This window comes from Staurois parvus, unplaced genomic scaffold, assembly GCF_062004578.1.
Source record: "Staurois parvus isolate SC_StPar_1 unplaced genomic scaffold, SC_StPar_1.0 ptg001387l, whole genome shotgun sequence".
NCBI classification, from domain to species: Eukaryota; Metazoa; Chordata; class Amphibia; order Anura; family Ranidae; genus Staurois; species Staurois parvus.
The window spans coordinates 540,555-557,944 of NW_028319183.1; the positions used below are offsets into that span (position 1 = coordinate 540,555).

Here is a 17,390-nt window from a genome sequence, read left to right on the forward strand (position 1 = left end):
GTTCTACCGGCTTCCCTCCTCTCCTTCCCACCGGCAGCTGTAAGCGCACAATAGAATCCTTCAGGATGGACAGTGGGGGGAGGAGTCCTTTAAATATGTCACAACTACCAGGCCCTTCCTTTCCTGAATGAAGACAACGAGTGATCAGTACTGTTCACTCACGATGTTCCTTCATAAACCGAAGCATAGCTTGTGTTTCTTTTGGGAAGGGCCCTGTCAGGTTGGTTGTATGGGGCTCTGTGGTTTCTAACAGCAGCCCTAGTCACACTGTATTTGCACAGCGTAATTTTAGGATCCTTCAGGATGGAGAGCGGGGGTAGGAGTGCTGTAAATATGCCACATTTACCAGCCCTTTCCTTCCCTGAATGAACACAATGTATGATTGGTACCAATCGCTCACTGTGATCATTTATAACTGAAGCATATACATTTTTTTTTTGTTTTTTTGGGGGTTTTTTTGGGGGGGGGCTATTAGGTTGGCTGTATGGGGCCCTGTGGTTTCTACAGCAGTCCTGGTCACACGGTATTTGCACAGCATTTTTTCAAACATAATTTTAGGATCCTTCAGGACGGAGAGCAAGGGGAGGTGTCCTGTAAACATGCCACATTTACCAGCCCTCTCCTTCCCTGAATGAACACAATGTATGATTGGTACCAATCACTCATTATGTTAATTTATAGCTGAAGCATATAAAACATTTTTTTGGGGGGGGGGGGGGCTATCAGGTTGGCTGTATGGGGCCCTGTGGTTTCTACAGCAGCCCTGGTCACATGGTATTTGCACAGCATTTTTTCAAACGTAATTTTAGGATCCTTCAGGATGGAGAGTGGGGGGAGGAGTCCTGTAAATATGCCACATTTACCAGCCCTTTCCTTCCCTGAATGAACACAATGTATGATTGGTACCAATCACTCACTGTGATCATTTATAACTGAAGCATAGTAAACCATGCCATCAAGTTGGCTGTATGGGGCCCTGTGGTTTCTAACAGCAGCCCTGCCTGTACCAGTTAAACCAGCAGCGCAGAAGGCAACAAATCAGACAATTTCTAGAGAAATTTTGTGTTCCTGAGAATGTCATTTATTAAAGTAGCCGGTCCTCATCTGGATAAACAAGAGCCAGGGATAAGAATGTGTTCTCAGCCTGACTTTAATAGGAAATCAATGGCCGCCTAAACAGGGAGATAACCTCTGTGTAACCCAATCATTAGTTCAACCCGACTTATCAGTGAATCTGTGATGTAACCCCCCCCCCCCCCAGCACAGGAGTGAATGAGGCCACATATGACTTTTGTTTCCTATTTTAGACATCTTTAGCTGAACAGAACTCTATACAGTGTGTTGCTGTTTAGGGGTTCACACACACAGGCAGAAAAAAATTCTGCTGCTAGGGGCGGCTGCCATTTTTTTTCTATTTGATATTTAACACAGCCATGCACATGCAGGCGTTTTTGCATGTAGTTGAGCGTGTCGGCAAACGTGGTGATTTTTTGCGCAGGCCAAGCAGAACTGTGATGCACCACCATGCGACTTGTTGCAGCATGATTTTTATTTTAAAATATGGGGGTCGGGAACTTCTTTCTCAGCATTTCTCATGGTCTACAGCAGCCTATTCAAATACATGGGATGCTGTACCCGTGACATGTTGTTTTGCACAAACAAGATGCACACTTGTGAACCTACCTACATGTATGTATAGCCAGATCTTTTTTTTTTTTTTTTTTATCTGGAACAACAGGTTATAGTGTTACTAATGTAAAATCAATCTATATAACAGTAAAGCATGCTTGTTATACTCACTGTGGAACCTAAGGGGTTAATTCTCCGCATTGCGTAAAAAGGCTGTTTGATCCTGTCTTCTCTGATCCTCCCCTTCTTCTACTGTCCCCAATCCATCTGCTGATAGTACAAAGCTGTAGGAGTGTCATTGCCATGGCGGTCCATATGTTTCTGGACACACTGAGGGTTATTTACTAAAGCTGGAGAGTCCAAAATCAGACTCCCTTCTGCATAGAAACCAATCCGCTTCTAACCTCAGCTTGTTCAATGAAGCTTTGGCAATGAAACCTGGAAGCTGATTGGTTTCTATGCAGAAGGGAGTCTGATTTTGGACTCTCCAGCTTTAGTAAATAAACCCCACTGTATTTAAAGGGAACTTCAAAACCATCCCTAAAGAGTATGTTACCCCAACATTTCAGATTACTGATCAGTGCTGGGACAAGGTCATCCAGCGCCCAGGGAAAAGAAGCCAAACTGTGCCCCCTTTATTATGTTTAAGCTTAGGGGATGCTACCTCCAGCAGTCAGCCGCTTGTCAAAATGTCTTGTATCAGAAATTCTCCGACTCCAACTCCACAGCCCTGATTCAGAATGAGCTCACTGGCGCCCCCATCCATACAGTAAACCGCTCCGCCCAGGGCAGCCGCCCCTCCTGCCCACCCCTTTGTCCCTCCCCTGTTCCTGATATCTGCCTGCTGTACCATGTACTTCTATGAAAAAGTCCCCTGTGCTCTTTGTATTGCTTCCTTTGTGTGAATCCCAGATGATCCTACCAGTTCCCCTATTTCAAGCTGACTGCACTAGGCATAGAAGCTCATCCATCCCAGCGTGGTCAGTTTTCTGGCTGTGCTGGGAGCACAGTCTGTCTGTCCTCAATGGCTAAGACTTGTGCTTACATGCCCCTCCCCCACCTGCACAGCTCTTTACTAGGAAGATCAGTGTACTGCTGCTTCTCTGCCTCCTGCTGACATGCTCATTCAGGAGTCTCCACTCCCAGCTCTCTAATCCCCTTATGCAGCTGAGAAAGGTCATGTGATCACTTATAAAAGAAGAAAAAGGTATATATATATATATATATATATATATATATATATTTGTTTGTTGGGACACACAACTCCAAGGCCACAGGCGCGGTGTCCCAATATGACATCTGTGTGGGTGAGGGTGCCTTCAAGGACCCCACACCCGAATGTCGTATTGGAACACAGCGGCTGTGCTTGTGCAGTCATGCGCAAACAATAGGAAACAAAGGGATGCCGGTATGGAGATGCATGCAACATCTGTGCATCTCTGTGTCAGCAAAACACGGCCCTGCATGGGGCGGGCATGGATTTGCCCCGTGTAAAGGCCACAAGGTAAGGGTTCACACGCTTAAACTGTTGAAAATAAAATTTTAAAATCCTGCCAAAGAGAATATTTATCAAAAGGAATCAAAAAGTATTTTAAAACAATATTTTCCCGTTTAAAAGTGCCAGACAGGACGAGGTGGCTCCTAAATTATGATCGAGTTTTTCCCTGAGAAAAGTTCAAACCTTTGTAACGTTGCCCAAAAAAATTGTAAATCTTAGTGGTTTTGTGACTCACCAAAATGGAACCCTTAAAAAAAAACGTAACACTTGCACCAGTCAATAATATTTGACGGCACAAAAAACAAGTGACTAATGGATTCGGCAGGAAAATACAGCCAATTATCCACACGGTAAAGGGGGTCAGTCACCAGCCGTACACCGAAGCCCCCCGTCCCTCCCCAATATCCGCATATGCATCCGAGCGCTGATTGACAAGTCCGCTGCAGATTCCATCACACCGAGACATTGGCCTGTTAGTACGGCAGTGGTTAAAACTGCTCACTGCTGGCACCACGCCAGACTAAGCAGAGATTGTTTTTGCCAAAATCTCCTCCAGCTCAGCGCTGGCACCCTGCCCATCCAAGGAGACCTCTCTAACCCCCGGCCGGGGATGAGGATAACGAGAGAAAGCTGCAATTTTGGGAGGTTGGGCAGCAAGAAGGGTGAGAGAAAAAGTGGATGAACCAGTTTACAGGCCAACAATAAAGTGGGCAGTATGTGCTGATTGTGTCCTTGCCAGCTTTGGAATTATAACATACTATTATCAGTTAAAGGGAACAATAATAATAGGACAACAGGAGATCCGCCTGGTTATAGTTGCAGTGGCGATCGGCATGCGGCACTGACACGCGAGAAGTGGTCAACATCCAAATGTTGTATTATGTGTCCCTTCCAAAAAAAGATAGGTGGAAGGCATATGTGCCAATATGTGCAATTCCAAAATTTCATCATGGTAAAGAAGTATGCTTTGGAGGGTCTTGTCCAACCTGAACCTTTTTTTATTGTTTTTACCCACCTCTCACCCAGCTAATCCAGCTGGGCAGGAGCACCATTATCCCGGGAGGACGTCCTCCCACTCAGTGGTGTATTTTGGTTTTGTGCTACTAAATTGGGTGCCATCCCCCCCACCCCCCCAATCTAAATTGGAGCGAAGGGTGTATTGGAGCGTAATGAGAGTGAGAGACATACTGCTGTATATATACAGCACTGCATCCACCATCAGAGGAAAGATCAATCAGTGAGGCTCTGACAGATTAATACATGGCAGGGAAATGCCCCACCTACCTGCACGGCTCACCGTCTACCCTGGTTGACAATCAGCCGGTCTGTCATGGATCATCCCAGCCCGGGTGCCGCATCCCCAAAACATAACCAAGGTGTGCCCACAAAGATGGGACAGGTGGGCCACTCCAACCTACCGTGCACACCCTGTAACGCCACCGGTGCCCTCCTGCCTGGCATGGCCTACCTCCGCTCGATTCGTCACCTCCCGCTCCGAGGTGTGGCTCAGTCACTGTATTATATTATAGTTATGGCCAGCACAGTGGCTAAATGGTTAGCACTTCCACCTGGAAGTACTGGGGTTGTTGGTTCGAATCCCAACCACGGCACCACCTGCCTGGAGTTTTAATGTTCTCCCTGTGCCTGCGGGGGTTTCCTCCGGGAACTCCGGTTTCCTCCTACACTCCAAAGACATGCTGGTAGGTGAATTGGCTCCTGTCTAAATTGGCCCTAATATGTGTATGTATGAATGTGAGTTAGGGATCTTAGATTGTACACCCCTTGAGGGTTAGGGACCTTAGATTGTACACCCCTTGAGGGTTAGGCACCTTAGATTGTACACCCCTTGAGGGTTAGAGACCTTAGATTGTACGCCCCTTGAGGGTAAGGGACCTTAGACTGTACGCCCCTTGAGGGTTTAGGGACCTTAGATTGTACACCCCTTGAGGGTTTAGGGACCTTAGATTGTACACCCCTTGAGGGTTAAGGACCTTAGATTGTACGCCCCTTGAGGGTTAGGGACCTTAGCTTGTACGCCCCTTGAGGGTTAGGGACCTTAGATTGTATGCCCCTTGAGGGTTAGAGACCTTAGATTGTACGCCCCTTGAGAGTTAGGGACCTTAGATTGTACGCCCCTTGAGGGTAAGGGACCTTAGACTGTACGCCCCTTGAGGGTTTAGGGACCTTAGATTGTACACCCCTTGAGGGTTTAGGGACCTTAGATTGTACACCCCTTGAGGGTTAAGGACCTTAGATTGTATGCCCCTTGAGGGTTAGGGACCTTAGATTGTATGCCCCTTGAGGGTTAGAGACCTTAGATTGTACGCCCCTTGAGGGTTAGGGACCTTAGATTGTACGCCCCTTGACGGTTAGGGATCTTAGATTGTACACCCCTTGAGGGTTAGGGACCTTAGATTGTACGCCCCTTGAGGGTTAGGGACCTTAGATTGTACGCTCCTTGAGGGTTAGGGACCTTAGATTGTACGCCGCTTGAGGGTTAGGGACTGATGTGAATGTACAATATATATGTAAAGCGCTACGTAAATTGACGCTGCTATAGAAGTACCTGAAATAAATAAATAAAATAACCAAGGTGTGCCCACAAAGATGGGACTGGTGGGCCACCTCCAACCTACCGTGCACACCCTGTAACGCCACCGGTGCCCTCCTGCCTGGCATGGCCTACTTCCGCTCGATTCATCACCTCCCACTCTGAGGTGTGGCTCAGTCACTATATTATATTTTATTTGTGGATATATGCTAACAAGTCATGTGAGGGCAGTCTCCGCCCCTGAGTCTGTTGGAGACAGCCCATCACTAGCATTAGTTGGCCTATATAAGAGAAGTGCAGACTCTTGGAGTGTTGGTTCTGAGGAAGAGACTGAATCCTTCGAAACGCGTCAGCCAGTTGGTCACCCAGGTTTCCATCATTGTGGACTATATGGATTGAATACCTTTGTTCATTGTGACGTGCCTGTGTTTTATATGTCCATTGTGAGTATGATACCTACTTTTTTATTCTTTTAGTAAATGCGCCCTCTTTTTGTTTTTTTTTCATTTGCATTTAGTGACTTTGGACTACCCCGGTCTGTTGAGGGCAGCAAGCAGTGCATATTCCAGAACATTTACATTGTCCTCCTAGCCTCTGCTGAGTCCATCCCTAGTTTATTATTTATTTATTATTTATTTCAGGTACTTATATAGCGCCGTCACTTTACGCAGCGCTTTACATATATATTGTACATTCACATCAGTCCCTGACCCTCAAGGAACGTACAATCTAAGGTCCCTAACCCTCAAGGGGCGTACAATCTAAGGTCCCTAACTCACATTCATACATACACATACTAGAGACAATTTAGACAGGAACCAATTAACCTACCAGCATGTCTTTGGAGGGTGGGAGGAAACTGGAGTCCCTAGAGGAAACCCACGCAGGCACAAGGAGAAAATGCAAACTCCAGACAGGTGGTGCCGTGGCTGGGATTCGAACCAACGACCCGAGAACTGCCAGGCAGAAGTGCTAACCATTTAGAAGCCTAAAAAAAGAAAACTAATGCAGCTGCCACATCTAATGATTGGTTCAATTTTTGGTCTTGGGTTGCATAGCGCTTTAAGATCACATATTATAAAATGATTACAGATCTGCCCCTTGCAAATGATCTCTACCATATTTCTATACTGTATATTCGATGAGCCTCCTCCAGAGTGAGCGCAAAGTGTGCTCAGTGAAAGTTTGTTTTGATTCTGACGCAGTGCTGGAAATTCCAGTAACAGTCACAGGAAATCCCGAATGCTTCCTATTCTTACAGAGAGAAATACTTCATTGGCTTGTTTGAGAAGAGGTTTGGAAAGCCATCAGAAGGCCGTTTACCGCTCAGTCATCACCAGAGGGAAGTGCAGGGGATGTAGAGCAGCCAACTCCTTCCACTTCCATAGGATGACTGTAAAGAATAAAATGGCAGCCAGGAGCAGTGGCATTAAAGATAAGAAGGATGGACCGCCTGCCTACCAGTCAAAAGCATCTACAGCCCTGGCCAAAAGTTTTGAGAATGACACAAATATTAACTTTCACAAAGTGTGCTGCTTCAGTGTTTTTAGATCTTTTTGTCAGATGTTACTCTGGTATACTGAAGTATAATGACAAGTATTTCATAAGTGTCAAAGGCTGTTATTGACAATGACATTGAGTTTATGCAGACAGTCAATATTTGCAGTGCTGACCCTTCTTTTTCAATCCCTCTGCAATTCTCCCTGGCATGCTGTCAATCAACTTCTGGGCCATATCCGGACTGGTGGCAGCCCATTCTTGCGTAATCGATGCTTGGAGTTGGTCAGAATATGTGGGGTTTATTTTGTTCACCCGCCTCTTGAGGATTGACCACAAGTTCTCAATGGGGAGTTTCCTGGCCATGGACCCAAAATTTCGATGTTTTGTTCCTCAAGCCACTTAGTTCTCACTTTTGCCTTATGGCAAGGTGCTCCATCATGCTGAAAAAGGCATTGTTCACACCAAACTGTTCTTGGATGGTTGGGAGAAGTTGCTCTCGGAGGAGGTTTTTGGACCATTCTTTATTCATGGCTGTGTTATTGGGAAGAATTGTGAGTGATCCCGCTCCCTTGGCTGGGAAGCGACCCCACACATGAATGGTCTCAGGATGCTATACTGTTGGAATGACACAGGACTGATGGTAGCGCTCACCTTTTCTTCTCCGGACAAGGTTTTCCCCAAACAATCGGAAAGGGGATTCATCAAAATTACTTTACCCCAGTCCTCAGCAGTCCAATCCCTGGACCTTCTGCAGAATATCAGTCTGTCCCGATGATTTTCCTGGAGAAAAGTGTCTCCTTTGCTGCCCTTCTTGACACCAAGCCATCCTCTTCTCCTCACTGTGCGTGCCGATGCCCTCACACCTGCCTGCTGCCATTCCTGAGCAAGCTCTGCACTGGTGGTGCCCCGATCCCGCAGCTGAATCAACTTTAGGAGACAGTCCTGGTGCTTGCTGGACATTCTTGGGCGCCCTGAAGCCTTCTTCACAACAACTGAACCTCTCTCCTTGAAGTTCTTGATGATCCAATAAATGGTTTATTTAGGTGCAATCTTAGTAGCAGCAATATCCTCGCCTGTGAATCCCTTTTTGTGCAAAGCAATGATGACCGCACGGGTTTCCTTGCAGGTAAATTAATATCTGTGTCATTCTCAAAACTTTTGGCCAGGGCTGTATAAACAGCTCCCTTATTCTGGATCCAGAGATGTCAGGCGGGGAGAAGAGTACAAAGGTCTGGTCTTCAGGCAGCAAGATTCTTAGCACCCGCCCCAATTACAGCAAATTACAGGCATGGCAGTCTCCCAGCACTTAGATATAGGAGTGTTCCATCAGAGGGAGAGGCCGGGGTGCAGATTTGTAAATAGAGACTATGCATGCTTTTCACAAAAATTATTTTTTTAAAGCGGTGGTAAACTGCCGCTTTAAAAAAAAAAAAAAAAAAGCCCCTGCAAGGCAATTTCACATTGTGGTAGTATGCATCCATACTAGCGCATTATGAAAGACTTACCTTAGAACGAAGCCCTCTAGCGGCGTGCTGTCACCACTGACAGGGCTTCCATCTTCACCCGGTCTTCCTTCTTGGGTTGCAGGCTGCGGCAGGTTGAATGGCCGAGCCGCGATGACGTCATTGACGTCACTGATTTTGTAGCTGCTGACTTTTTTTTTATTTTTCATTTTGAATGGAGCTCCTCTATAAAAGTCATATAGGGGTTGATTTACTAAAACTGGAGAGTGCAAAATCTGGTGCAGCTCTGCATGGGAGACAATCAGCTTCCAGGTTTTTTTGGTCAAAGCTTTATTGAACAAACTGTAGTTACAAGTTGATTGGCTACCATGCACAGCTGCACCAGATTTTGCACTCTCCAATATTAGTAAATTCCCATGTTCATAGAAGACTTATATTTAGTTGCCATGCATGTATATGTAAACCGGTATTAAACCCAAAAGCAAACATTTATTATATTGCAGCTTACCATTTCTTAGATGTGATGGCTGCATTATTTTTAAGGTTTCTTTCCTTTATTTCCACCTTGTGATCCAGCCAGTAAGTCTGCGGTTTTTCAACAGAAACAAGCTGTCCTACAGATTTATCATTTAGTTTACCACTGACAGGGGTGCTTACAGTCATCAGCTTTTATCTATGTAAAACCTTTATCCCAAAAGGACAAAAACTGATTACTGTAACTGCTTACAAAGTGTGAGCTGGATTGGCATCCGTTTGTTAATGTATCTAAATCTGCTAGTACATCCCACTCCCTTTCCCTCAGAATAACAATAATGCTGTCCAAAGGTGCCCCCTGTGCTCCTTCATCCAGAGGCACGCTAATACAGGAGGTGTGTTACTTGCACTCTCCTGGCTCACAGACCAGAGGACTCAATCTTTAAGCAGTAGTAGAAGAAATAACACGTGTGTGCGTTGCGCTGTTTGCAGAAAATGAGTGACAGGAATCTGGAGCAGCAGATTAACATCGAATTTTGCGTGAAAACCGGCAAGCATGGGAGTGAAACCTTAGCTCTGCCGCCAGGCTTATGGTGAACATTCCATGAAGAAATCAAGTGTTTTTGAATGGCAAAGACGGTTGAAGGAGGGGCGGGAAGATGTCCACAATGATGCAAGAAAGGGGCAACCGAAAATGCAAAGGATGGACGCAAATGTGGAAAATGAAAAGGTTACGGGAATCTGTTTAGAGGAAAAGACCGGAACTCTGCCAGACAAGTGGATTCTCGACCACGACAATGCTCCTGCACATCATGTGTTAAGTGTTCGAGTTCCTGGCTTTTTATGGTTCATTTAGGGAATCAAATTGTTGCACTTCGTATGTACAGTATGAATGTAAGATAGATTGTAAGCTCCTTGAGGGCAGGGACTGATGCGTATGTACAGTATGTAGAGCATTGCGTAAACTTTCAGCGCTATATAAACGCATGTAATAAAAAGTCTTAATTTTGCTCACTTTAACAATAATGTAGCCGTAAAGCATAACTCATATGGTTTTCCCAGAACCTGAGGGCCCACAAAAGGTTTAGGAGACCCCTTTGACAGTTGTAAAAAAAAAAAAAAAAAAACAGGATTTCCCAGCAACACTTACCAGCCAGCCTGCAAAACAACCAATGTGGCCCTGTCTAACAGTTTGCATTAAAAGTAGAGGGTTTTGTTTGCACATATTTGCAAATACATGTGTATGCCACGGTCCCGCAGTCTTTTGCAAATGTGTGCAAACAAAACCCTCTGCTTTTAATGCAAACTGTTAGACAGGGCAACATTGGTTGTTTTGCAGGCTGGCTGGTATGTGTTGCTGGGAAATCCTTTGTTTGCGATGTGCATTGCCCTTCCATGTGTACCTTACTGCTTAGGCTGGTTATAGGTTGGGACGGTTGCCATTTTTTGTGTAGTTAGCTAATTTGGAAGCAGGGGCGCACTGGATGCCTTTGCTGTCATTTTGGTATAGCTGGGCGTCACGTGCGTCCCTGTACCTTTAAGGAGGGATGGGCTTCCTCAGGCACACCTGCCCTTAACCTATCCATTGATACATGTGCTCCTACTATGGAGGCTCTAGAAATGTTAGTTAGGTCCACAGTATACCGAGGACTGTGGCTTACGCATGTATTTGCAAATGTGTGCAAACAAAACCCTCTGTTTTTAACGCAAACTGTTAGACAGGGCCACATTGGTTGTTTTGCAGGCTGGCTGGTAAGTGTTGCTGGGAACTCCTTTGTTTGTTTGGGATGTGCATTGCCCTTCCATGTGTACCTTACTGCTTAGGCTGGTTATAGGTTGGGATGGTTGCCATTTTTTGTGTAGTTTGCTAATTTGGACGCAGGGACGCACTGGATGCCTTTGCTGTCATTTTGGTATAGCTGGGCGTCTCGTGTGTCCCTGTACCTTTAAGGAGGGATGGGCTCCTCCAGGAACACCGGCCCTTAACCTATCCATTGATACATGTGCTCCTACTATGGAGGCTTTGGAACTTTTAGAGTTCAATCCACCGTATACAGAGGACCCTTGACGTGGGACTGTGGATTACACATGTATTTGCAAATGTGTGCAAACAAAACCCTCTGTTTTTAATGCAAACTGTTACACACATTAGTTGTTTTGCAGGCGGGCTGGTAAGTGTTGCTGGGAAATCCTTTGTTTGTTTGGGATGTGCATTGCCCTTCCATGTGCACCTTACTGCTAAGGCTGGTTATAGGTTGGGACGGTTGCCATTTTTTTGTGCCTTTGAAAGTTGTACAGGCCATTTTTATCTACAGTATACTGCTATAGGTTTCTCATGTGGCTCCATTTTCATCCAGCATGTACAGAAATTCGGGATGAGGTAACCTTACCCCTTGCACAAGGGCTCCACTAATAATCCACGACTGACCGGATAAATGTCTTTCATCTTTTAAAAGAATAAAAAAAAAAAAATCTGACATGGTCTGTCTACCTACCCTTCTAAAATCTCCTGCCGTTCCAGGATCTGTCATTTCAATCAATTCTCAACGTCTTAATGGGCCGATCGGTCTTATTAACAATTCTTCTTGCAGAGTGATGGGAACACATGCTCGGATCCTTTTCCTGCTAAGGGCTGAAAAAGTTTTAAGACTTACCAGCAGCAGCTTCAAAGGGCCGGAGCCGGAGCGCGAAAACTGCACCTGTCCATAACCTGCAACACTTAATCCTGGCACTGTTTAACGGGGATTGGAGCGGCCTCTTACTGATAGGTAGGATTGCATGTACTGGACTCAGAATGACTTTGGTGGATAAAGATGACAAATTCAGTACAGGAATAGGCAGAAAATACACTGTGTTTTATGAGTGTGGCTAAGGAAATGCACATAAATTGGAGTGATACTAACCCGAAGACCCTGCATTCACTATATCTGCTCTCCCGGGACCCTGCATTCACTATATCTGGTCTCCCCGGACCCCGCATTCACTATATCTGCTCTCCCGGGACCCTGCATTCACTATATCTGGTCTCCCCGGACCCCGCATTCACTATATCTGCTCTCCCGGGACCCTGCATTCACTATATCTGCTCTCCCGGGACCCTGCATTCACTATATCTGCTCTCCCGGGACCCTGCATTCACTATATCTGGTCTCCCCGGACCCCGCATTCACTATATCTGCTCTCCCGGGACCCCGCATTCACTATATCTGCTCTCCCGGGACCCTGCATTCACTATATCTGGTCTCCCCGGACCCTGCATTCACTATATCTGCTCTCCCGGGACCCTGCATTCACTATATCTGCTCTCCACAGACCCTGCATTCACTATATCTGGTCTCCCCGGACCCTGCATTCATTATATCTGCTCTCCCTGGACCCCGCATTCACTATATCCGGTCTCCCCGGACCCCGCATTCACTATACACACTCTCCCCGGACCCCGCATTCACTATATACGCTCTCCCCGGACCCTGCATTCACTATATCCACTCTCCCCAGACCCCTCATTCACTATATCCACTCTCCCCGGACCCCGCATTCACTATATCCGCTCTCTCCGGACTCTGCATTCACTATATCCGCTCTCTCCAGACCACCCTGCACTCACTATATCTGGTCTCCCCGGACCCCGCATTCACTATATCCGCTCTCCCCGGACCCCGCATTCACTATATCCGTTCTCCCCGGACCCCGCATTCACTATATCCGCTTTCCCCGGACCCCGCATTCACTATATCCACTCTCCCAGGACCCCGCATTCACTATATCCGCTCTCCCAGGACCCTGCATTCACTATATCTGGTCTCCCCGGACCCCGCATTCACTATATCCGTTCTCCCCGGACCCCGCATTCACTATATCCGCTTTCCCCGGACCCCGCATTCACTATATCCACTCTCCCAGGACCCCGCATTCACTATATCCGCTCTCCCCGGACCCTGCATTCACTATATCCGGTCTCCCCGGACCCCACATTCACTATATCCGCTCTCCCCGGACTCTGCACTCACTATATCCGCTTTCCCCGGACCCCGCATTCACTATATCCGCTCTCCCCGGACCCCGCATTCACTATATCCTCTCTCCCCGGACCCTGCACTCGCTATATCCGCTCTCCCCCGACCCCCCATTCGCTATATCTGCTCTCCGCGGACCCCGCATTCACTATATCTGGTCTCCCACAGTACACACAACATGGAAATGCAATTATTTTAGGAAATATAAACTGCTAAATACCTTTTCTCATCAGCAGTATATAACAACTTTGTGACTTCTATCAGTGTCCAGCAGAGCATTGGTTAAAGCTTGTAGGAGGAGTTTTCATTTCCCCCTGATTGTCCTATGACACTGCATGACTGGACAGTGCTGATTGGCCCTGTGCTGATCACATGCACTCTCCCAAGAAAAAAAACTCTCTAGCAATGCACACCAAACTGAGCATGTGGAGCTCACCCCCAAAGGCTCTGTTTTATCAGCAGATGGACTGGGGACAGTAGAAGAGGGGAGGATCAGAGAAGACAGGATCAAACAGCTTTTACAAATGCGGAGGATTAACCCCTGAGGTTCCACAATGAGTATAACAAGCATTCTTTACTGCATATACAGACTGATTTTACTGTTGTGAATTTAGTACATAGCCTGAGCAGAGCTGTGGGAGGGGCCCATCAGGCTCCACCCACCACAGGCTGCCTGCAGAAAAGTACAGGATGGGACGGAGACAAGACCAGTCACCCTGCACAAGGAGAGTGCGCAAAACTGTGAGAGGGGCCCAGCAGGCTCCACCCATTACAGGATGCTTGCAAAAAACCACAGGAGGGCAGAGACAAGACCAGTTACCCTGTGCAAGGAGAGAGAGCAGAGCGGTGGGAGGGGCCCAGCATGCTCCACCCACTACAGGCTGTCTACAGATAACTACAGGAGGGGGTGGAGACAAAATCAATCACCCTACACAAAGAGAGAAAGCAGAGCTGTGGGAGGGGCCCAGCAGGCTCCACCCACTACAGGCTGCCTGCAGATACCTACAGGAGGGGGTGGAGACAAAATCAATCACCCTACACAAAGAGAGAGAGCAGAGCTGTGGGAGGGGCCCAACAGGCTCCACCCACTACAGGCTGTCTACAGATAACCACAGGAGGGGGTGGAGACAAAACCATTCACCCTACACAAAGAGAGAGAGCAGAGTTGTGGGAGAGGCCCAGCTCCCTAGATTTTGGTAGGCTTCACCCACTACAGGCTGTCCTGCAGAAATCTACAGGAGGGGCGGAGACAAGACCAGTCCCCCTGCACAAGGAGAGAGAGCAGCAGTGAGTGGTCTGTATTACAGGAAATCTCACACTGAATGACTGCGCAGATCTGGAAGAAATACACACAGCTCACCGAGATTCCAGAAGAACACACAACGGATTTATTTAAATGACACTTGCTCATCCTGGAGTTCCCCTTTAAACTGACCTCTGCTCATATCTAGCTCAGAATGGGAACCATAAATATCCCTGAGATGTAGCGAACTAAACTGGAATGGACCTGTCAGGAATGGACTCGCCAATGGTGGTGGGACTCACCTGCCTTGTGGGCTGCAGTACCAGGGCTGGCCAGCGGGTGCTCTCAGCAACCAGAAGCTCACTCATGCAATCAGCCATCACCTGAGGCTGATTGCAGGAGGTGTATTTAAGGAATGGCCAGATCTGCAGTCAGTGTCTTGGTGTTTGTTTCCCATGTGCCCTGTTTCCAGTATCCTGTCTCCTGCCTGCTCAACTCTCCCGCTTGACTCTGACTGTGATAGAACTCCGCCTGCACTGACCCCCGCTATCCCTGACCATTCTTCTGCCTGCTCCCGTTGTACCTTTCTGCCTGATTGTTCCTGACCCGGCCTGCCTGACCACTCCACCTCTCCAGCCCTGACTGCACCTCTACCTATTAGTTTAATGTTTGTTTTGTTTTGCACTGTTTGTTTATTTTGTGCAGCTCATAATAAATATTATTATTATTTAATCATTTCTGAAGCCTGCTGTTTCCCTGTGTCAGTCCACACATCTCTGGTCATACCTGGATCCCTGACAGGACCGCTTAGTACAGAAAGGCTGTTATTTAATGGAAATCAGGATTCATAAGCAACCAAAAATGGCACATACATAGCCAGATGACCATTGATAGCCAAATTCTCCTATTGTGCCGATTTAAAATGAATCACATGCAGCTTGCAAAAAAACAAAAAACAACAACAACAATACATAGTGCGTTACACAAAATACCAGAATGTCTTTCTCTACAGAGGAAACACACAAAACATCCAAAGCGAGGAGCTATTTTAGATTTGCAGTTTTGCAATAGAGGCAGCAGCTGTGGCTGTGTGAGCTCAGAGGATGCAGGGAGCGCTCATGAACTTGGCTGGGCATCACTCTAAGGCGCGTGTCTCTATCCGGGGCTCACACTAGATTCCTTCAGCCCGGAGGACAATAAAACGCATTTCAGATGTCTCACCTGTGTCAGGAGCTGCTCGGGAGTCAGGCTGTTGATCCATCGGGTGTATCGTTCTGTCGCCTCTACTGGATCCCGCCTCACCTGACATCCGACAATCTTTATTAAAAAAGACAACACAAAGATATCAGAGAACAAAGAATGCCCCGGGGATACAAACAATTAAAAAAGAATTCCAGGTTTGGCATATTGCTACATTGTTTCAGCTTGGACCAATGTACATACTGTGACGGGAATCATTTTGGGTGGGGAGCCCATGGAACACAGCTTACTTTGGAGAGGTGGGGAGACCCCTGTCTCAGCTCCCCATATCCCTCTTATGTGTAAGTCACCCTGTGCCTGTAAGGGGTACAGGGTGATCTGCCCTTATATTGGGGTGGGGGGGTTGTTGATTGTTTAATGTCATGTGGTTGCATCCCATTGTTCTATTGTGTGCCTTGATAGGGAGCAAACTATTATGGGATGTATGTGTTTATGGGTATTGGCTTGTGGGGGGGGGGGTGTCTCCAGCAGCCCTCCCTCCTGATGGGACTGTTGGTGTGTCTCTGGTTACTAAATGTAGATTGCCCCGCCCTGTGTCATTATGCAGGGAGGGGGGATTGTCCCCTGAGTGTATATATCTTGTATCTGTGGTCAAATAAAGTAGTCTATTTCCTGGTTTATTTCAAGTCTGGTGTCATCTAGTCTTGTATGGTCTGCTGTGGTGTCTGTGGTCAGTGTTCGGACGGGGAAGCGGTAGTCTAACGGAAGTACCCAAGTGCAGACTGGGTCGGTTCCGTTACACATACCATACCTGTGAGATCCCTCTAGAACAGGGTTTTTCAACCAGGGTTCCATGATAGGTCCCCAGGGGTTCTGCTGGGATCTGCTCCTCAGGTACAGGGTGCTGATGGGTAGATAGCATCCCCCCCCCCAGTGCCTATGCAGAGCCATACAAAGCAGCATGCTGGTGCTGACAGGGGAGAGATCTGTATTGTTTACATACAGACCTCTGCCCTGTCAGTGTTCCTCACCAATCACCGGCGGGGAATCTCCAGCCGGGACCCGGTGATCGTCATACATGTGATTTTGTGCAGCCCTGCCACCCTGTAGCAGTAGTTCTGCTATAGGATGGTCGGGAAGTGGTTAAAGTTAAATTCCAAGCAAAAAAACCTTTCATTTAAATATATTCCTTAATAGCCAAGGATATAAATCCAATATGTGTGCACAAAAAGCCTTTACAAACCCAGATAATACTTTGTAAAAGCAGTGACATCATCACCGTGCTGTACATAGCCTGTGCAGAATGCAGAGCTATGGGAGGGGCCTAGAAAGCTCCACCCACTACAGGCCGCCTGCAGAAAACTACAGGAGGGGGCGGAGTCACCCTGCAGAAGGAGAGAGGGAAGGGCTGTGGGAGGGGCCCAGTAGGTCCCATCTACTACAGGCTGCCTGCAGAAAACTACAGGAGGGGGTGGAGACAAGACTAGCCACCCTACACAAGGAGAGGGGGAAGAACTGTGGGAGGGGCCCAGTAGGCTTCATCCACTAGAGGCTGCATGGAGAAAACTACAGAAGGGGGTGGAGACAAGACTAGCCACCCTACACAAGGAGAGGTGGAAGAACTGTGGGAGGGGCCCAGTAGGCGTCATCCACTAGAGGCTGCATGGAGAAAACTACAGGAGGGGGGCAGAAACAAGACCAGTCCCCCTGCAAAAGGAAAGGGGGAAGAACTGTGGGAGAGGCCCAGTAGGCTTCACCCACTAGAGGCTGCATGGAGAAAACTACAGGAGGGGGTGGAGACAAGACTAGCCACCCT

General features: G+C 47.3%; 1 protein-coding gene across 1 annotated transcript in view; it reads right to left on the bottom strand.

Annotated features, from left to right (window-relative positions):
• QTGAL (queuosine-tRNA galactosyltransferase) overlaps window positions 1-17,390 on the bottom strand; it is a 405,856-nt gene that overhangs the window by 228,819 nt on the left and 159,647 nt on the right. Inside the window, exon 7 of the mRNA XM_089661795.1 lies at window positions 15,596-15,691. Coding sequence (XP_089517921.1) covers window positions 15,596-15,691 — 96 coding nt within the window. The remainder of the gene's footprint in view (window positions 1-15,595; window positions 15,692-17,390) is intronic.